We start from the raw sequence: 19,486 nt of genomic DNA on the forward strand, positions 1-19,486 counted from the left end.
TTTTCTTTTATGATTAAAATAGAGCATCAATTTTAAACACCTTTTAGATTTTTACTTTTATTAGTTTTTCTATGTTCTTTTGGTATCTTTTGTTGAAAATCAGGATTGTAAGTTAAGGAGCGTGCACATGTCATCCATATGCAAGAGCACTAGATGGCAACACAATTTCCTGCCACGTAGTGCTCCAGATGCCTACCTTGGTATCTCTTCATTATAGAATAGAATATAATGAGAATTAAGCACATTTGATAACAGAAGTAAATAAGAAACTTTTTTTTTAAATTGTCTGCTCTGTGTGAATCACAAAAGAATAATTCTGGATTTTCATATCCCTTTAACTCTAAAATCCTATTGTTTGTTTGTATGTGACACAACCAAGGCTAGGTTGGCCTCCCAGGACACCAGGAAATGTCCTGGTGGGACACAGTAGCTGGGGCTGACCAGATACAATTTAAGGGAGTGGTGCTGAAGCAATGCAGCTGTATCCTCTCTTTTCTCCTATGAGCTATACGTATTAAGGTCACTAAGTCCTTGTATCTTTAATTTCCTAGACCATATAGCATTTTAGTTACCCTACTTTGAGTGACTTACAGTGTCTAGTCAAGTCACACTGGGAGACAAAGTGACACACTGTTTTGAGTGTCTTCTTCAAATTACACTATGAAAATGGCTTATATGGTGCCTATATAAATAACAATCTGGCATTTATTTAAATTAATTCTGAATTAAAAAATGAATTTAAATTAAAAATTTGGGAAGGAGTATCCCATTAATCTTATTGAGAAAAATGGGGCGCCTACAGATTCAATGGAAAAAAATGGCTGCTCTCGAAATATTTCTAGGGCTGATTTTTATTCCAGTCCAACATATCCCTTTAACTCTAAAATCCTATCATTTGTTATCAGGTGACAAAACGTATTTTCTATAACTTTTATATACTTCAGAATAAATTAAATAACAAAATCCCCAATAAATAATTTTTTATGTTTCAGAGGAAAAAGCAAACACTTCCAATAAGTTACTTAAAGGGACATAAAACACTTTGAGATGGTAATATAAAATAATAAATGGTAAATATAATAAACTTTGCAATATACTTTCATTATTGATTTTGTCCCCTTGATCTTTAATTGGATTCTGAAATTGTGAGCTTTTCAGTACATATTTTATGTAATATTTATTTTATGTTTAATGTCCCTTTAATTATTATATTTTCCTGGAAAGTTATGTCCCAGAATGATGACACGTGGCTTTAATAGTGTAATTATTATATGATGCAGCATATTAAGTAGCATCAAGTTAATCTCCGTTTTTGTATTGTTTTTTGTTTTTGTTTTTTTACTATAGGTTCTGGTTCCCCACCCACTAAATGACCCAACAGAATTCGGAAGTTTATTGGATTTATACTACATAAGCAGAAAGGAAGGGTGAGACTTGTTTGTCTGTGATACTTTGTGATAACCGTTATGTTCTCTGTGTAGTCAGGATTAGAACATTCAGTTGTGTGTGGTTACCTTGTGTCTGATGTGTCTTGCACATATCATGGAGACTCTGCAGCAGGAACTTTAGATAACTTTTATTCAGCTACAACCACATGGCTTCTTTACTAACATTTTCATCAGTAAAACTAACATGGCTTCTGATCAGTGATGATGTCACAGAGACCCAGAAACACCCAGAGGGTGTTGTGAGCTAAGCTTTAAGCTGCAGCACTTCTAACATATAATGATGAGACAATGTTAGTGCAAAGATACAGTAAAAGCTGCAGTAATCTTAACATCCCCTTTTTTTCTCAAAAATAAATAAATAAATAAATAAATAAATAAATATAAAGAACAGACAGTGGTTAATATTGTAACATACAACAAGTAATAGACATACATGTTTATCACTAAACCATACACTTGAACTCTCTATAGTCTATGTGCACAAGACCTAGGTCACAGCTTAGATTTTAGTCACAGTTATGTTTTCTGCGATAAGTCCGCCTTCGGATTAGGTCATTCCTTGCTAAATAATCTCTCACTGAATCCTCACATTGCAATCTAGAAGGTGGCCTTCTGTGTCTAGAGGGCCGTAGAGTATTTGGTTCAGGAGAAATTGTCTGTGGAGGAGTACCCAATGGTTGTTGATCACCTGTGATATTTTGTTGTTGGACAGAATCATTCTCAGGTTGATCTGTTTCAGTTGTGTTCATTGTATTTTCATCCTCAGAAGACTCAGGTGGGCACCACACTCCATGCCAGATATCCTCACCATCTGAATCATTGAATATTTGTGTACCTGGTTGAGATCTAGGTCTCATTTGTTCTACATGTCGGGAAACTGTACCACCAGCTTGTAGTTGAACTTTAAACATTCTGTTGCCCATGCCTTGTATTATGACAGCTGGAATCCATTTATTTGGGCCACTGTAGTTTCTAACTCATTCTCTGTCATGAAGAACAAATTCCGAAACACTAGAAGTGTTAAACTCTTGTTTGGAATGTTCTGGTATAACTTTATCCAGTGGAGTTCTCAGGCATCTTCCAAACATTAACATTGCAGGTGATATCCCAGTAGTGGCATGGGGTGTGTTTCGATAGTTAAACAAAAAGTTAGAAAGGGAGTTTGGATTAAATTTTGATTTGTGAGAGACAGCTAAGTGGCGTTTTAAAGTTTGTACAAATCTTTCAGCCTGTCCATTAGAGGCTGGAAAATATGAAGCTGTCTTACAACGTTTGATGTTATTTGTATCTAGAAATGTTTCAAATTCATGTGATATGAACTGTGGACCATTGTCTGAGACTAATGTTTGTGGCAGTCCAAATCTTGCAAACATACTGGAAAGAACGACAATGGTTTGTTGTGTTGTAGTACTTGACATTTGAACTACTTCTGGCCACTTGGAATGAGCATCCACAGCCACCAAATACATTTGTCCATCCACTGGCCCTGCAAAATCAACATGGATTCTTGTCCAAGGTTCATTTGGCCATGGCCAAGTTTTTGAGGTGTCCCTGCTGGGATTCCGCTGTGTCTGTGCACATGCATTGCAAGCAGCTACATAAGAAGCAATATCTGTATCCCATTTAGGCCACCAAAAATATTCTCGTGGTCTTTGCTTTATTTTTACTACACCCTGATGTGAGCTGTGTAGTAACTTTAATGCTAATGTTTGCAGCAAGGTCGGAATTATCACTCGTGACCCCCATAACAGACAGCCTGAGTCATGCACAATTTCCTTCTTCCTTGTAAAATATGGCTGAAGGTCAGAGCGAACCACTTTAGGCCACCCATGTTGAACAAAAGACTTAATTTCCTGTAAGGTAGAATCAGAGCATGTATAAGTAGCAATCACTTTGGAATTTAGATTTACAGGCTGTGGAGGGGTTTCTATGATTTTAGAAGATGTTGTCATGTGATGTACCATTGGTAATCTTGAAAACATATCCACATTCGTATGATCACTGTGGCATCGATATTTAATGGAGTAGTTGTAAGCCACCAGCTGAAGTGCATAGCGCTGAAGTCGAGCAGCTGTTGTGTTGGAGATACCCTTCTGAGGGTGCAGAATGGACAAAAGTGGTTTATGATCCGTGATCAGAGTAAAAGGTCTGCCATATGTATAAATGTGGAATTTCTTCACAGCCCAAATTATTGCTAAAGCTTCCCGATCAATCTGGGCATAATTTCTCTCAGATGGAGTTAGAGATCTGGACGCAAAAGACACAGGACGTTCAGAACCATTGGGCATAATGTGTGAAAGTACTGCACATAAACCATATGGTGAAGCATCACAGGCTAGTACCAAAGGCTTCTTAAGGTCATAGTGGACAAGGAGTCTTGATTCCAGAAGAAGTTGCTTAGAGCGTTCAAATGCTCGTGTACATAAGTCAGTCCAGGCCCACTGGTTTTTACTATCTAAAAGGCGGTGTAGTGGATATAGTAAATGAGCCAAATTCTGTAAAAATCTGTGATAGTAATTGAGCAACCCCAAATAAGAACGTAGCTGAGATAAATTAACAGGGGTGGGAGCATGGACCAGCGCTTTCACTTTTTCAGCAGTTGTGTGGAGACCAGTCTTGTCCACTACATGTGCACAATATTCTAAACTTTCATGGAAGAACTCACACTTTTCCATGTTAACTTTCAGTCTGAATTCCTGTAGGCGCTGTAAAACAGCTTCAACATTGGGGTATGTGGAATACCTGCCAGGATCTCATTCATTATCTGTTGCCACACTTCAGGTGTTGGGGCAATGCCAAACACCATCCGTGTATACTGAAAAAGTCCTTTGTGAGTGTTGATAGTTAACAGGTGCCTGGAGTCTGGATGCACCTCTAACTGTAAATACGCTTGATGCAAGTGCCATTATAGGGTCAGACCACAGATCCTCGTCGCCAGCTGTTATGTTCTCTGTGTAGTCAGGATTAGAACATTCAGTTGTGTGCTGTTACCTTGTGTCTGATGTCTCTTTCACATATCACTGAGACGCTGCAGCAGGTACTTTAGACAAACTTTTATTCAGCTACAACCACATGGCTTCTTCACTAACAGGTTCATCAGTAAAACTAACATGGCTTCTGATGATGTCACAGAGACCAAGACACACCCAGAGGGTGTGGTGAGCTGAGTTTAAAGCTGCAGCACTTCTAACATATAATGATGAGACAGTGTTAGTGCAAAGATACAGTAAAAGCTGCAGTAATCTTAACAATAACTTACAGAATCACTAACGTACCTCACCTTATCAGCTGATCACCCCCCCTTAGAATCACTAACGTACCTCACCTTATCAGCTGATCACACCCCCTCAGTATCACGAACGTACCTCACCTTGTTATCAGCTGATCATACCCCCCTCAGTATCACTAACGTACCTCACCTTATCAGCTGATCACACCCCCTCAGTATCACTAACGTACCTCACCTTGTTATCAGCTGATCACACCCCCTCAGTATCACTAACGTACCTCACCTTGTTATCAGCTAATCACACCCCCTCAGTATCACTAACGTACCTCACCTTGTTATCAGCTGATCACACACCCCTCAGTATCACTAACGTACCTCACCTTGTTATCAGCTGATCACACCTCTCAGTATTACTAATGATCCTCACCTTGTTATCAGCTGATCACACCTCTCAGTATTACTAATGTACCTCACCTTATCAGCTGATCGCACACCCTCAGTATCACTAACGTACCTCACCATGTTATCAGCTGATCACACCCCCCTCAGTATCACTAACGTACCTCACCTTGTTATCAGCTGATCACACCTCTCAGTATTACTAACGTACCTCAACTTGTTATCAGCTGATCACACCTCTCAGTATTACTAATGAACCTCACCTTGTTATCAGCTGATCACACCTCTCAGTATTACTAATGAACCTCACCCTGTTATCAGCTGATCACACCTCTCAGTATTACTAATGAACCTTACCTTGTTAACAGCTGATCACACCTCTCAGTATTACTAATGAACCTCACCTTGTTATCAGCTGATCACACCCCCTCAGTATTACTAATGTACCTCATCTTGTTATCAGCTGATCACCCCCCCTCAGTATCACTAATGTACCTCACCTTGTTATCAGCTGATCACCCCCCCTCAGTATCACTAACGTACCTCACCTTATCAGCTGATCACACACCCTCAGTATCACTAATGTACCTCATCTTGTTATCAGCTGATCACCCCCCCTCAGTATCACTAATGTACCTTACCTTGTTATCAGCTGATCACACCCCCTCAGTATCACTAATGTACCTTACCTTGTTATCAGCTGATCACACCCCTCAGTATCACTAACGTACCTCACCTTGTTATCAGCTAATCACCCTCTCAGTATCACTAACGTACCTCACCTTGTTATCAGCTGATCACACCCCCTCAGTATCACTAACGTACCTCACCTTGTTATCAGCTGATCACACCCCCCTCAGTATCACTAACGTACCTCACCTTGTTATCAGCTGATCACACCTCTCAGTATCACTAACGTACCTCACCTTGTTATCAGCTGATCACACCCCCTCAGTATCACTAACGTACCTCACCTTGTTATCAGTTGATCACACCCCCTCAGTATCACTAATATACCTCACCTTGTTATCAGCTGATCACACCCCTCAGTATAAGTAAAGTACCTCACCTTATCAGCTGATCACACCCCCTCAGTATCACTAATGTACCTTACCTTGTTATCAGCTGATCACACCCCCTCAGTATCACTAACGTACCTCACCTTGTTATCAGCTGATCGCACCTCTCAGTATCACTAACGTACCTCACCTTGTTATCAGCTAATCACCCTCTCAGTATCACTAACGTACCTCACCTTGTTATCAGCTGATCACACACCCCTCAGTATCACTAACGTACCTCACCTTATCAGCTGATCACACACCCCTCAGTATCACTAATGTACCTCACCTTGTTATCAGCTGATCACACCTCCCTCAGTATCACTAATGTACCTCACCTTGTTATCAGCTGATCACACCCCCTCAGTATCACTAACGTACCTCACCTTGTTATCAGCTGATCACACCCCCTCAGTATCACTAATGTACCTCACCTTGTTATCAGCTGATCACACCCCCTCAGTATCACTAACGTACCTCACCTTGTTATCAGCTGATCACCCCCCCTCAGTATCACTAACGTACCTCACCTTATCAGCTGATCACACCTCTCAGTATCACTAACGTACCTCACCTTGTTATCAGCTGATCACACCTCTCAGTATCACTAACGTACCTCACCTTGTTATCAGCTGATCACACCCCCTCAGTATCACTAACGTACCTCACCTTGTTATCAGCTGATCACACCCCCTCAGTATCACTAACGTACCTCACCTTGTTATCAGCTGATCACACCCCCTCTGTATCACTAACGTTCCTCACCTTGTTATCAGCTGATCACACACCCCTCAGTATCACTAACGTACCTCACCTTGTTATCAGCTGATCACACCCCCCTCTGTATCACTAACGTTCCTCACCTTGTTATCAGCTGATCACACACCCCTCAGTATCACTAACGTACCTCACCTTGTTATCAGCTGATCACACCCTCTCAGTATAAGTAATGTACCTCACCTTGTTATCAGCTGATCACACCCCTCAGTATCACTAACGTACCTCACCTTGTTATCAGCTGATCACACCCCCTCAGTGTCACTAACGTACCTCACCTTGTTATCAGCTGATCACCCCCCCCTCAGTATCACTAACGTACCTCACCTTGTTATCAGCTGATCACACCCCCCTCAGTATCACTAACGTACCTCACCTTGTTATCAGCTGATCACACACCCCTCAGTATCACTAACGTACCTCACCTTGTTATCAGCTGATCACACCTCTCAGTATCACTAACGTACCTCACCTTGTTATCAGCTGATCACCCCCCCTCAGTATCACTAACGTACCTCACCTTGTTATCAGCTGATCACACCTCTCAGTATCACTAACGTACCTCACCTTGTTATCAGCTGATCACACCTCTCAGTATCACTAACGTACCTCACCTTGTTATCAGCTCATCACACCCCTCAGTATCACTAACGTACCTCACCTTGTTATCAGCTCATCACACCCCCTCAGTATCACTAACGTACCTCACCTTGTTATCAGCTGATCACACACCCTCAGTATCACTAACGTACCTCACCTTGTTATCAGCTGATCACACCTCTCAGTATCACTAACGTACCTCACCTTGTTATCAGCTGATCACACCCCCTCAGTATCACTAACGTACCTCACCTTGTTATCAGCTGATCACCCCCCCTCAGTATCACTAACGTACCTCACCTTATCAGCTGATCACACCCCCTCAGTATCACTAACGTACCTCACCTTGTTATCAGCTGATCACACCCCCTCAGTATCACTAACGTACCTCACCTTGTTATCAGCTGATCACACACCCTCAGTATCACTAACGTACCTCACCTTATCAGCTGATCACACCCCCTCAGTATCACTAACGTACCTCACCTTGTTATCAGCTGATCACACCCCCTCAGTATCACTAACGTACCTCACCTTGTTATCAGCTGATCACACCCCCCTCAGTATCACTAACGTACCTCACCTTGTTATCAGCTGATCGCACCTCTCAGTATCACTAACGTACCTCACCTTGTTATCAGCTGATCACCCCCCCTCAGTATCACTAACGTACCTCACCTTATCAGCTGATCACACCCCCCTCAGTATCACTAACGTACCTCACCTTGTTATCAGCTGATCACACCTCTCAGTATCACTAACGTACCTCACCTTGTTATCAGCTGATCACACCCCCTCAGTATCACTAACGTACCTCACCTTGTTATCAGCTGATCGCACCTCTCAGTATCACTAACGTACCTCACCTTGTTATCAGCTGATCACCCCCCCCTCAGTATCACTAACGTACCTCACCTTGTTATCAGCTGATCACACACCCTCAGTATCACTAACGTACCTCACCTTGTTATCAGCTGATCACCCCCCCTCAGTATCACTAACGTACCTCACCTTATCAGCTGATCACACCCCCTCAGTATCACTAACGTACCTCACCTTGTTATCAGCTGATCACACACCCTCAGTATCACTAACGTACCTCACCTTGTTATCAGCTGATCACCCCCCCTCAGTATCACTAACGTACCTCACCTTATCAGCTGATCACACCCCCTCAGTATCACTAACGTACCTCACCTTGTTATCAGCTGATCACGCACCCCTCAGTATCACTAACGTACCTCACCTTGTTATCAGCTGATCACACCCCCCTCAGTATCACTAACGTACCTCACCTTGTTATCAGCTGATCACACCCCCCTCAGTATCACTAACGTACCTCACCTTGTTATCAGCTGATCACACCCCCCTCAGTATCACTAACGTACCTCACCTTGTTATCAGCTGATCGCACCCCCTCAGTATCACTAACGTACCTCACCTTGTTATCAGCTGATCACACATAATATCACAGAAGGAAGTGACAATGACCATCTATTTCTTACAAATGACAACTGCTGTTAATAGACAAAACATAATTTCTTCTCCTGGTAACCACAGGCTGCTTATATGAATGTTTTAATATTCCCAAAGCATTCTGCCCAATGGTGCGCTCCCTATGCTCTTTATGCAGACGTAACAGAAGTGCAAGGGATCTGATACTGTCACACACACCGCAGCTGTACTGAGCACTGCAGGGACCTCTACTGATATCAGTCATTTCGATAATCAGACATGTAAATCCCTGTAAGCTCCCATGATGCCTTGCACCTGAGAAACCACATTATAGCTCCTCAGAATACAGTAACTCCAGGGGCACAGCAAGAAAGAGGCAACTGGAAAACTAGGCCAATGCCTTTCATTAAACAAAGAGCATTTTATAGTTATTTATTTATAACACTTTTTTTTTCTTGCATTTCAACAGATATTTGGGAGGACTGAGGCTGCTACAGGCAACGTGTAAGAAGTTTTACCAGTTTTGTTCTGAGAAAGGGTAAGATGCCCTGAGATTTGGTGAGCGTACAGTGAGTTATTTTGTTACATAGAAAAGGCCTTGTCTATCACGTAAGTAGTGAGATTGTCTGATCCGTTTTACTCTTCCTACAGTGATACAGTATAAAAGCACACCAATAAAGCGCTAAATATAACCCGTAATAAAGAGCTAAATGTGACTGGTAAAAAAGCGCTAAATGTGACCCGTAATAAATCGCTAAATATGACCCGTAATAAAGCGCTAAATATAACCCGTAATAAAGCGCTAAATATAATCCGTAATAAAGCGCTAAATATAACCCGTAATAAAGCGCTAAATATAATCCGTAATAAAGCGCTAAATATAATCCGTAATAAAGCGCTAAATATGACCCGTAATAAAGCACTAAATATGACCCGTAATAAAGCGCTAAATATAACCCGTAATAAAGCACTAAATGTGACCCGTAATAAAGCGCTTAATGTAACCCGTTATAAAGCGCTATATGTGACACGTGGTAAACTTCACTGTAGCACAGTTGTGACAAAGCACTAAATGAGACTTGTAATAAACTTCACTGTAGCACTGCTATGATAAAGCACTAAATGTGACCTGTGATAAACTTCACTGTAGCACAGCTGTAATAAAGCACTAAATGTGACTTGTAATAAACTTCACTGTAGCACTGCTGTGATAAAGCACTAAATGTGACCTGGGATAAACTTCACTGTAGCACTGCTGTGATAAAGCACTAAATGTGACACAGGATAAACTTCACTGTAGCACTGCTGTGATAAAGCACTAAATGTGACATGTAATAAACTTCACTGTAGCACTGCTGTGATAAAGCACTAAATGTGACCTGTGATAAACTTCACTGTAGCACTGCTGTGATAAAGCACTAAATGTGACATGTAATAAACTTCACTGTAGCACTGCTGTAATAAAGCACTAAATGTGACTTGTAATAAACTTCACTGTAGCACTGCTGTGATAAAGCGCTATATGTGACACGTGATAAACTTCACTGTAGCACTGCTGTAATAAAGCACTAAATGTGACTTGTAATAAACTTCACTGTAGCACTGCTGTGATAAAGCGCTATATGTGACACGTGATAAACTTCACTGTAGCACTGCTGTAATAAAGCACTAAATGTGACTTGTAATAAACTTCACTGTAGCACTGCTGTGATAAAGCACTAAATGTGACCTGTGATAAACTTCACTGTAGCACTGCTGTGATAAAGCACTAAATGTGACCTGGGATAAACTTCACTGTAGCACTGCTGTAATAAAGCACTAAATGTGACTTGTAATAAACTTCACTGTAGCACTGCTGTGATAAAGCACTAAATGTGACCTGTGATAAACTTCACTGTAGCACTGCTGTGATAAAGCACTAAATGTGACCTGGGATAAACTTCACTGTAGCACTGCTGTGATAAAGCACTAAATGTGACACAGGATAAACTTCACTGTAGCACTGCTGTAATAAAGCACTAAATGTGACACGGGATAAACTTCACTGTAGCACTGCTGTAATAAAGCACTAAATGTGACATGTAATAAACTTCACTGTAGCACTGCTGTGATAAAGCACTAAATGTGACATGTAATAAACTTCACTGTAGCACTGCTGTGATAAAGCACTAAATGTGACTTGTAATAAACTTCACTGTAGCACTGCTGTGATAAAGCACTAAATGTGACATGTAATAAACTTCACTGTAGCACTGCTGTAATAAAGCACTAAATGTGACTTGTAATAAACTTCACTGTAGCACTGCTGTGATAAAGCGCTATATGTGACACGTGATAAACTTCACTGTAGCACTGCTGTGATAAAGCACTAAATGTGACTTGTAATAAACTTCACTGTAGCACTGCTGTGATAAAGCACTAAATGTGACCTGTGATAAACTTCACTGTAGCACTGCTGTGATAAAGCACTAAATGTGACCTGTGATAAACTTCACTGTAGCACTGCTGTGATAAAGCACTAAATGTGACCTGGGATAAACTTCACTGTAGCACTGCTGTAATAAAGCACTAAATGTGACTTGTAATAAACTTCACTGTAGCACTGCTGTGATAAAGCACTAAATGTGACCTGTGATAAACTTCACTGTAGCACTGCTGTGATAAAGCACTAAATGTGACCTGGGATAAACTTCACTGTAGCACTGCTGTGATAAAGCACTAAATGTGACACGGGATAAACTTCACTGTAGCACTGCTGTAATAAAGCACTAAATGTGACACGGGATAAACTTCACTGTAGCACTGCTGTAATAAAGCACTAAATGTGACACGGGATAAACTTCACTGTAGCATTTTTACTAGAATTTCCTTTAAGGTAAATAAGTCACAATTGTAGTAAGGAAAAAAACATTCGGCTAGATTACGAGTTGTGCGTTAAGGTAAAAAAGCAGCGCTAAGAGGTCCTAACGCTGCTTTTTTACGCCCGCTGCTATTACGAGTCTTGCAGGTTAAGGGGCACCGCACACTTCTTTGGCCTTACCGCAAAACGACTTACGTAAACTACGTAAAGTCTTTTTTCTATGGGACTTCCATAGCGCTGGTATTACGAGTCTGTCCTGGGAGGCCAAAAAGTGAGTGGTACACCCTATCCTGTCAAGAGTCCGAACGCATTTAAAAGTCAGTAGTTAAAAAAGTACACTAACACCCATAAACTACCTATTAACCCCTAAACCGAGGCCCTCCCGCATCGCAAACACTAAAATTGAATTTTTAACCCCTAATCTGCCGCTCCAGACACCGCCGCCACCTACATTATATTTATAAACCCCTAATCTGCTAGCCCCAACGTCGCCAACACTATAATAAACATATTAACCCCTAAACTGCCACACTCCCACCTCGCAAACATTAGATACATATTATTAACCCCTAATCTGCCGTCCTTAACATCGCCGCCACCTAACTACATTTATTAGCCCCTAATCTGCCGCCCCCAACGTCGCCGCCACTATACTAAATGTATCAACCCCTAAACCTAAGTCTAAACCTAACCCTAACAACCCCTAACTTAAATATAATTTAAATAAGTCTAACTAAAATTACTATAATTAACTAAATTATTCCTATTTAAAACTAAATACTTACCTATAAAATAAACCCTAAGCAAGCTACAATATAACTAATAGTTACATTGTAGCTATCTTATGGTTTATTGTTATTTTACAGGCAAGTTTGTATTTATTTTAACTAGGTAGAATAGTTATTAAATAGTTATTAACTATTTAATAACTACCTAGATAAAATAAATACAAAAGTACCTGTAAAATAAAACCTAACCTAAGTTACAATAACACCTAACACTACACTATAATTAAATAAATTTACTAAATTAAATACAATTAAATTAAATTAGCTAAAGTACAAAAACCCCCCACAAAATTACAGAAAATAATAAACAAATTAGATATTTAAACTAATTACACCTAATCTAATAGCCCTATCAAAAAAAGCCCCCCCAAAATAAAAACCCTAGCCTAAACTATCAATAGCCCTTAAAAGGGCCTTTTTGCGGGGCATTGCCCCAAAGTAATCAGCTCTTTTACCTGTAAAAAAAAATATATATCTATAAAAATACAAATAACCCACCCAACAGTAAAACCCACCACCCACACAAACAACCCCCCAAATAAAATACTATCTAAAAAAACCTAAGCTCCCCATTGCCCTGAAAAGGGCTTTTGGATGGGCATTGCCCTTAAAAGGGCAGTTAGCTCTTTTGCAGGCCCAAAGTCCCTAACCTAAAAATAAAACCCACCCACCCCCTGAAGATCGACTTACAGTTCTGAAGATCCGACATCCATCCTCAAGGAAGCGGCAGAAGTCTTCATCCAACCGGGCCGAAGTTCTCAATGAAGCCAGGAGAAGTCTTCATCCAAGCCAGGCGAAGTGGTCCTCCAGACGGCATCTTCTATCTTCATCCATCCAACGTGGAGCGGGTCCATCTTCAAGACATCCGACGCGGAGCATCCTCTTCATCCGACGGACTAACGACTAATGAAGGTACCTTTAAGTGACGTCATCCAAGATGGCGTCCCTTAGATTCCGATTGGCTGATAGAATTCTATCAGGCAATCAGAATTAAGGTAGGAAAAATTATATTGGTTGATGCAATCAGCCAATAGGATTGAAGTTCAATCCTATTGGCTGATCCAATCAGCCAATAGGATTGAGCTTGCATTCTATTGGCTGACTGGAACTTCTCCCGGCTTCGTTGAGGACTTCGGCCCTGTTGGATATAGACTTCTGCCGCTTCCTTGAGGATGGATGTCGGATCTTCAGTACTGTAAGTCGATCTTCAGGGGGTTAGTGTTAGGTTTTTTTAAGGATGTATTGGGTGGGTTTTTATTTTTAGGTTAGGGACTTTGGGCCTCGAAATGCCCTTTTCAGGGCAATGGGGAGCTTAGGTTTTTTTAGATAGTATTTTATTTGGGGGGTTGTTTGTGCGGGTGATGGGTTTTACTGTTGGGGGGGGGTTGTTTGTATTTTTTTCTAGAGGTAAAAGAGCTGATTACTTTGGGGCAATGCCCCGCAAAAGGCTCTTTTACAGGCTATTGGTAGTTTAGTTTAGGCTAGGGTTTTTTTTTATTTTGGGGGGCTTTTTTTTATTTTGATAGGGCTATTAGATTAGGTGTAATTAGTTTAAATATCTGTAATTTGTTTATTTTCTGTAATTTAGTGTTTTGTTTTTTTGTACTTTAGCTAATTTAATTTATTTAATTGTATTTAATTTAGTAAATTTATTTAATTATAGTGTAGTGTTAGGTGTTATTGTAATTTGTAAATTGGGTTAGGTTTTATTTTACAGGTACTTTTGTACTTATTTTAGCTAGGTAGTTATTAAATAGTTAATAACTATTTAATAACTATTGTACCTAGTTAAAATAAATACAAACTTGCCTGTAAAATAACAATAAACCCTAAGCTAGCTACAATGTAACTATTAGTTATAAAAATGCAATAAATATTCAGCGCTATCTATTCAATGTTGGACCATACACATTTGCTAAATATAATAGGTAAAAATATGTATATCTCACCTATGTACTATAATACAAATTTAGTAAATTAAAAACACAGTGAAAAACACTATGAAAGAACTATGGAAAAAACAACCTATACCACCAATGCACATGTATATATATTCAATATTCAAAAAATATATATTATACTGTCCTTATTTGTATTCCATAGATATCCCCAAAGACAGTCCGTTCTCTCAGGGTATGGTAGAGGTGCCTAATGACAGTCCGTTCTCTCAGGGTATGGTAGAGGTGCCTAATGACAGTCCGTTCTCTCAGGGTATGGTAGAGGTGCCTAATGACAGTCCGTTCTCTCAGGGTATGGTAGAGGTGCCTAATGACAGTCCGTTCTCTCAGGGTATGGTAGAGGTGCCTAATGACAGTCCGTTCTCTCAGGGTATGGTAGAGGTGCCTAATGACAGTCCATTCTCCCAGGGTATGGTAGAGGTGCCTAATGACAGTCCGTTCTCCCAGGGTATGGTAGAGGTGCCTAATGACAGTCCGTTCTCCAGGGGTATAGTAGAGGATAAGGTGTTATGCTGCTCTTCCAGGGGAAGCTTTCCCAAAGACGATCCACCAGGGTTCAAAAACTGCAGTATATAAACGAAAAGTGCAAGACACCAGATCTCTGTGCCGTATTAAAAACAACTTTAATAAGCCCCTAACATAAATTATAAAACTCACAAGATATATAACATATATGTGCGGGTAGTGCATACAATGAGCACCAACATATATCACCAGATATCCTGTAGTCCTTCGTATCTTTTTTCCTTTTTTCTCCTTCCAGGAGTCACAGGATGGTCAAAATAGTGTCCGTATAGGTATAGTGATATATAGTTCCCAAAGCAACAGTCATATATGTCCAAAAGCTATATGCAAACATAAACTTACTGAAATAATGTTTTAGGAAGTGTTGCCCTCGGCTCTCTCGCGCTCTGCGTATTTAAACTGCAGGGTACGGAAGCCTCACTGGGACACAATTCTTACTAAAGCGAAAATTCTGCCTAACAGCCGAGAGATCCCAGCTGATTGTAGCTCGACGCGCGTTTCGTTCCGTACTCGTCAGAACTTTTTCAAGAGTCTACAGCCTGTCTTCTGCGTAGAGTCTTTATACCCCTCGGTGCTCGTTTTAAAACAGCTGCTTGACACAAAGCATAAAACTTTCTTGACCATCACGTAAAATACCAGCGATCATGTGGTGCTAAAGGGGGTTAATAACTTTTTAATAACTATTCTACCTAGTTAAAATAAATACAAACTTGCCTGTAAAATAAAAATAAACCCTAAGCTAGCTACAATGAAACTATTAGTTATATTGTAGCTATCTTAGGGTTTATTTTACAGGTAAGTATTTAGTTTTAAATAGGAATAATTTAGTTAATTATAGTAATTTTATTTAGACTTATTTAAATTATATTTAAGTTAGGGAGTGTTAGGGTTAGGTTTAGGGGTTAATAAATTTAGTATAGTGGCGGCGACGTTGGGGGCAGCAGATTAGGGGTTAATAAATGTAGGTAGGTGGCGGCGATGTTAGGGACAGCAGATTAGTGGTTAATAATATTTAACTAATGTTTGCGAGGCGGTTTAGGGGTTAATATGTTTATTATAGTGTCGGCGACATTGGGGTGGCAGATTAGGGGTTAATAAATATAATGTAGGTGGCGGCAATGTTGGGGGCAGCAGATTAGGAGTTGATAAATATAATGTAGGTGGTGGCGATGTCGGGGGTGGCAGATTAGGGAAAAAGAAATTATAAGCGCTAAAGGCTGAAACCCAGCTTAACTGTTGAATTCCCCTCCAAGAAAACAAAAATTTGTAACAGCAATATATAAGAAAAGGTTAAGCGCTAAAAGCAAGGGTATATGGATGGACTATAATAAAGGTGCAATGTAATCCTATATTAAAATATAATCAAACGTATAATTATATCCAACACTAGAAAAATATGTAAAGGTAAATAATATGAAATATCCAAAATAAACGCCCAAAATATGTGTCCAAAATGAAGAGATGTACTAAAAACAAGAACAATGTATCAGAATATGTTCCAAGAAACAATTTATTTAAAACAATTTATTTAAAACAATGTATCAGGGAGTGTACAATTTCTAAAATATGCTGTATCTAAAACTTAGCTAAAATATAGGGACGTCTCCCTTAACCGATAACAGCTCCCAATGAACCTTTGAGAAAATGGTCAAAAGTAGTCAGTACTTGCGTTTTTTAGATAGTTGCAATTCTAGAGCAATGATATGGATCCTTTGCTTATCGATTGTTTTGTAGATAGTTGCAATTCTAGAGCAATGATATGGATCCTTTGCTTATCGATCGATAAGCAAAGGATCCATATCATTGCTCTAGAATTGCAACTATCTAAAAAACGCAAGTACTGACTACTTTTGACCATTTTCTCAAAGGTTCATTGGGAGCTGTTATCGGTTAAGGGAGACGTCCCTATATTTTAGCTAAGTTTTAGATACAGCATATTTTAGAAATTGTACACTCCCTGATACATTGTTTTAAATAAATTGTTTTAAATAAATTGTTTCTTGGAACATATTCTGATACATTGTTCTTGTTTTTAGTACATCTCTTCATTTTGGACACATATTTTGGGCGTTTATTTTGGATATTTCATATTATTTACCTTTACATATTTTTCTAGTGTTGGATATAATTATACGTTTGATTATATTTTAATATAGGATTACATTGCACCTTTATTATAGTCCATATACCCTTGCTTTTAGCGCTTAACTTTTTCTAATATATTGCGGCAGATTAGGGGCTCATAAGTATAATGTAGGTGGTGGCGGTGTCCAGAGCGGCAAATTAGGGGTTAATAAATATAATGCAGGCGATGTCGGGGACGGCAGATTAGGGGTTAATAAGTGTAAGATTAGGGGTGTTTAGACTTGGGGTTCATGTTAGGGTGTTATGTGTAGACATAAATGTTATTTCCCCATAGGAATCAATGGGGCTGCGTTACTGAGATTTACGCTGCTTTTTGCAGGTGTTAGACTTTTTCTCAGGCACAAGCTCGTATGACCAGCTCTTCGCTGACTTAAAGGGCCACTAAACCCAAAATCTTTCTTTCATGATTCAGATAGAGAATAGAAATTTAAACATTACAATTTACTTCTATTATTTATTTTGCTTCATTTTTTAGATATCCTTAGTAGAAGAAAAAGCAATGCACATGGTGAGCCAATCACACAAGGCTTCTATGTGCAGCAACCAATTAGCAGCTACTGAGCATATCTAGATATGCTTTTCAGCAAAGAATATCAAGAGAATAAAACAAATTAGAAAGATGTTTAAAATTGCATTCTCTTTCTAAATCATGAAAGAAAAAAATGTGGGTTTCATGTCCCTTTAAGAAGCGCTGGTATTGGAGTGCTTTAAGGAGTAAAATTTTGCTCAATGCTCACTTCTTGTATTTTATATTTGTAAAAACCCGTAATACCAGCGCTGCAGGTAAGTGATCGGTGAGACAAAACTACTCGTTAGCACTGCATAGCCTCTAACGCAAAACTTGTAATCTAGTTGTAAATCTTAAGACCTAAAAAAAAAAAAAATTTTTTTGATATAAAAACCGTGTGTTTATGAAGCAGAATTTCACAATGTAACGTGTTTTGTTTTCAATTAGAATCGCTTTGTCTAAGCAGAATTTTACCCTGAAGTACAACGTCAACATCCCAAGACAAGTGGTGAGTGCCATTTTGAGCATACAATGTTCTCAGCTGCTCTCTTGCCAATGAGGTGCAGCATACGCATGTAGCAGCCAATGACTGCGTTGTTTTCTGTGACAGCTATCTGTTCTGTACAGCTGCTAGACCTTTGTGCAGGTTAAACAGAGAGTTTGTTTACAATCCTTTAGAAATAAACACTAATAGGCTTGTGATCACCCAATAATCTAAAAGGGACATTAGATATAAGATAATGTAATGAATTAGTGTGTTTTACTTTTGCACTGCACCTTTAAACTATATAAATGAGTTTGCATAAAAATGAAGAGCGCAGTCGTTTTAGGTCAACAGTAATGTCGGCAGTTTTTGGTGATGTTACATAGTGTATGTGCATTTCAGTGTAGAATAGAAACAAATATACATATATATGTGTGTGTGTCTGTATATACAGTGTGTATGTGTATATATATATACAGGTAGCCCTCAGTTTACGCCGGGGTTAGGTTCCAGAAGGAATGGTTGTAAATCGAAACCGTTGTAAATTGAAACCCAGTTTATAATGTAAGTCAATGGGAAGTGAGGGAGATAGGTTCCAGGCCCCTCTCAAAATTGTCATAAGTAACACCTAATACATTATTTTTAAAGCTTTGAAATGAAGACTTTAAACGCTAAACAGCATTATAAACCTAATAAAATAATCACACAACACAGAATATATAATTAAACTAAGTTAAATGAACAAAAACATTTGCTAAACAGCATTATAAACCTAATAAAATAATCACACAACACAGACTTCACTTGCATTTTTCTGCAAACAGTTCTTTCTATGCATTCCAATCTGGACTGATTTATAGACAGGAAGATCTTGTTCCTTTGAAATCTGCTCGATAGCATAGGTCTGGTTAAACTGAATAATTTCAGCTTGCTTGGCTTTGCTGCAACACAAGCGGACAGCTCCACCTACTGGCTATTTTAATAAATGCACTGCTTCTCAATGCTTTTCAATAGCAGTCACATGACTGGAAAAAAAGGTTGTTATTCTGAAACAGTGTAAATTGAACCGTTGTAAAACGAGGGCCACCTGTGTGTATATATATATATATATATATATATATATGTATGTATATGTGTGTGTGTGTGTGTATATATATTTCTTTTTTTTTTGGATATGGAGAGTCCACAACGTCATGCAAATTACTAGTAGGAACCAATACCCAAGCTATACACACAGTCATGTGAAAAA

At 39.3% G+C, this 19,486-nt stretch overlaps 1 protein-coding gene across 1 annotated transcript in view; it reads left to right on the forward strand.

The window, feature by feature from the left end:
- Window positions 1–19,486, forward strand: part of LOC128638136 (uncharacterized) — a 277,497-nt gene that overhangs the window by 6,651 nt on the left and 251,360 nt on the right. The window contains exons 3-5 of the mRNA XM_053689998.1: window positions 1,348–1,427; window positions 9,439–9,507; window positions 18,201–18,261. Of these exons, the coding sequence (XP_053545973.1) occupies window positions 1,348–1,427; window positions 9,439–9,507; window positions 18,201–18,261 (210 nt within the window). The remainder of the gene's footprint in view (window positions 1–1,347; window positions 1,428–9,438; window positions 9,508–18,200; window positions 18,262–19,486) is intronic.

This window comes from Bombina bombina, chromosome 8 (genome assembly GCF_027579735.1).
Source record: "Bombina bombina isolate aBomBom1 chromosome 8, aBomBom1.pri, whole genome shotgun sequence".
In the NCBI taxonomy this organism is placed as follows: Eukaryota; Metazoa; Chordata; class Amphibia; order Anura; family Bombinatoridae; genus Bombina; species Bombina bombina.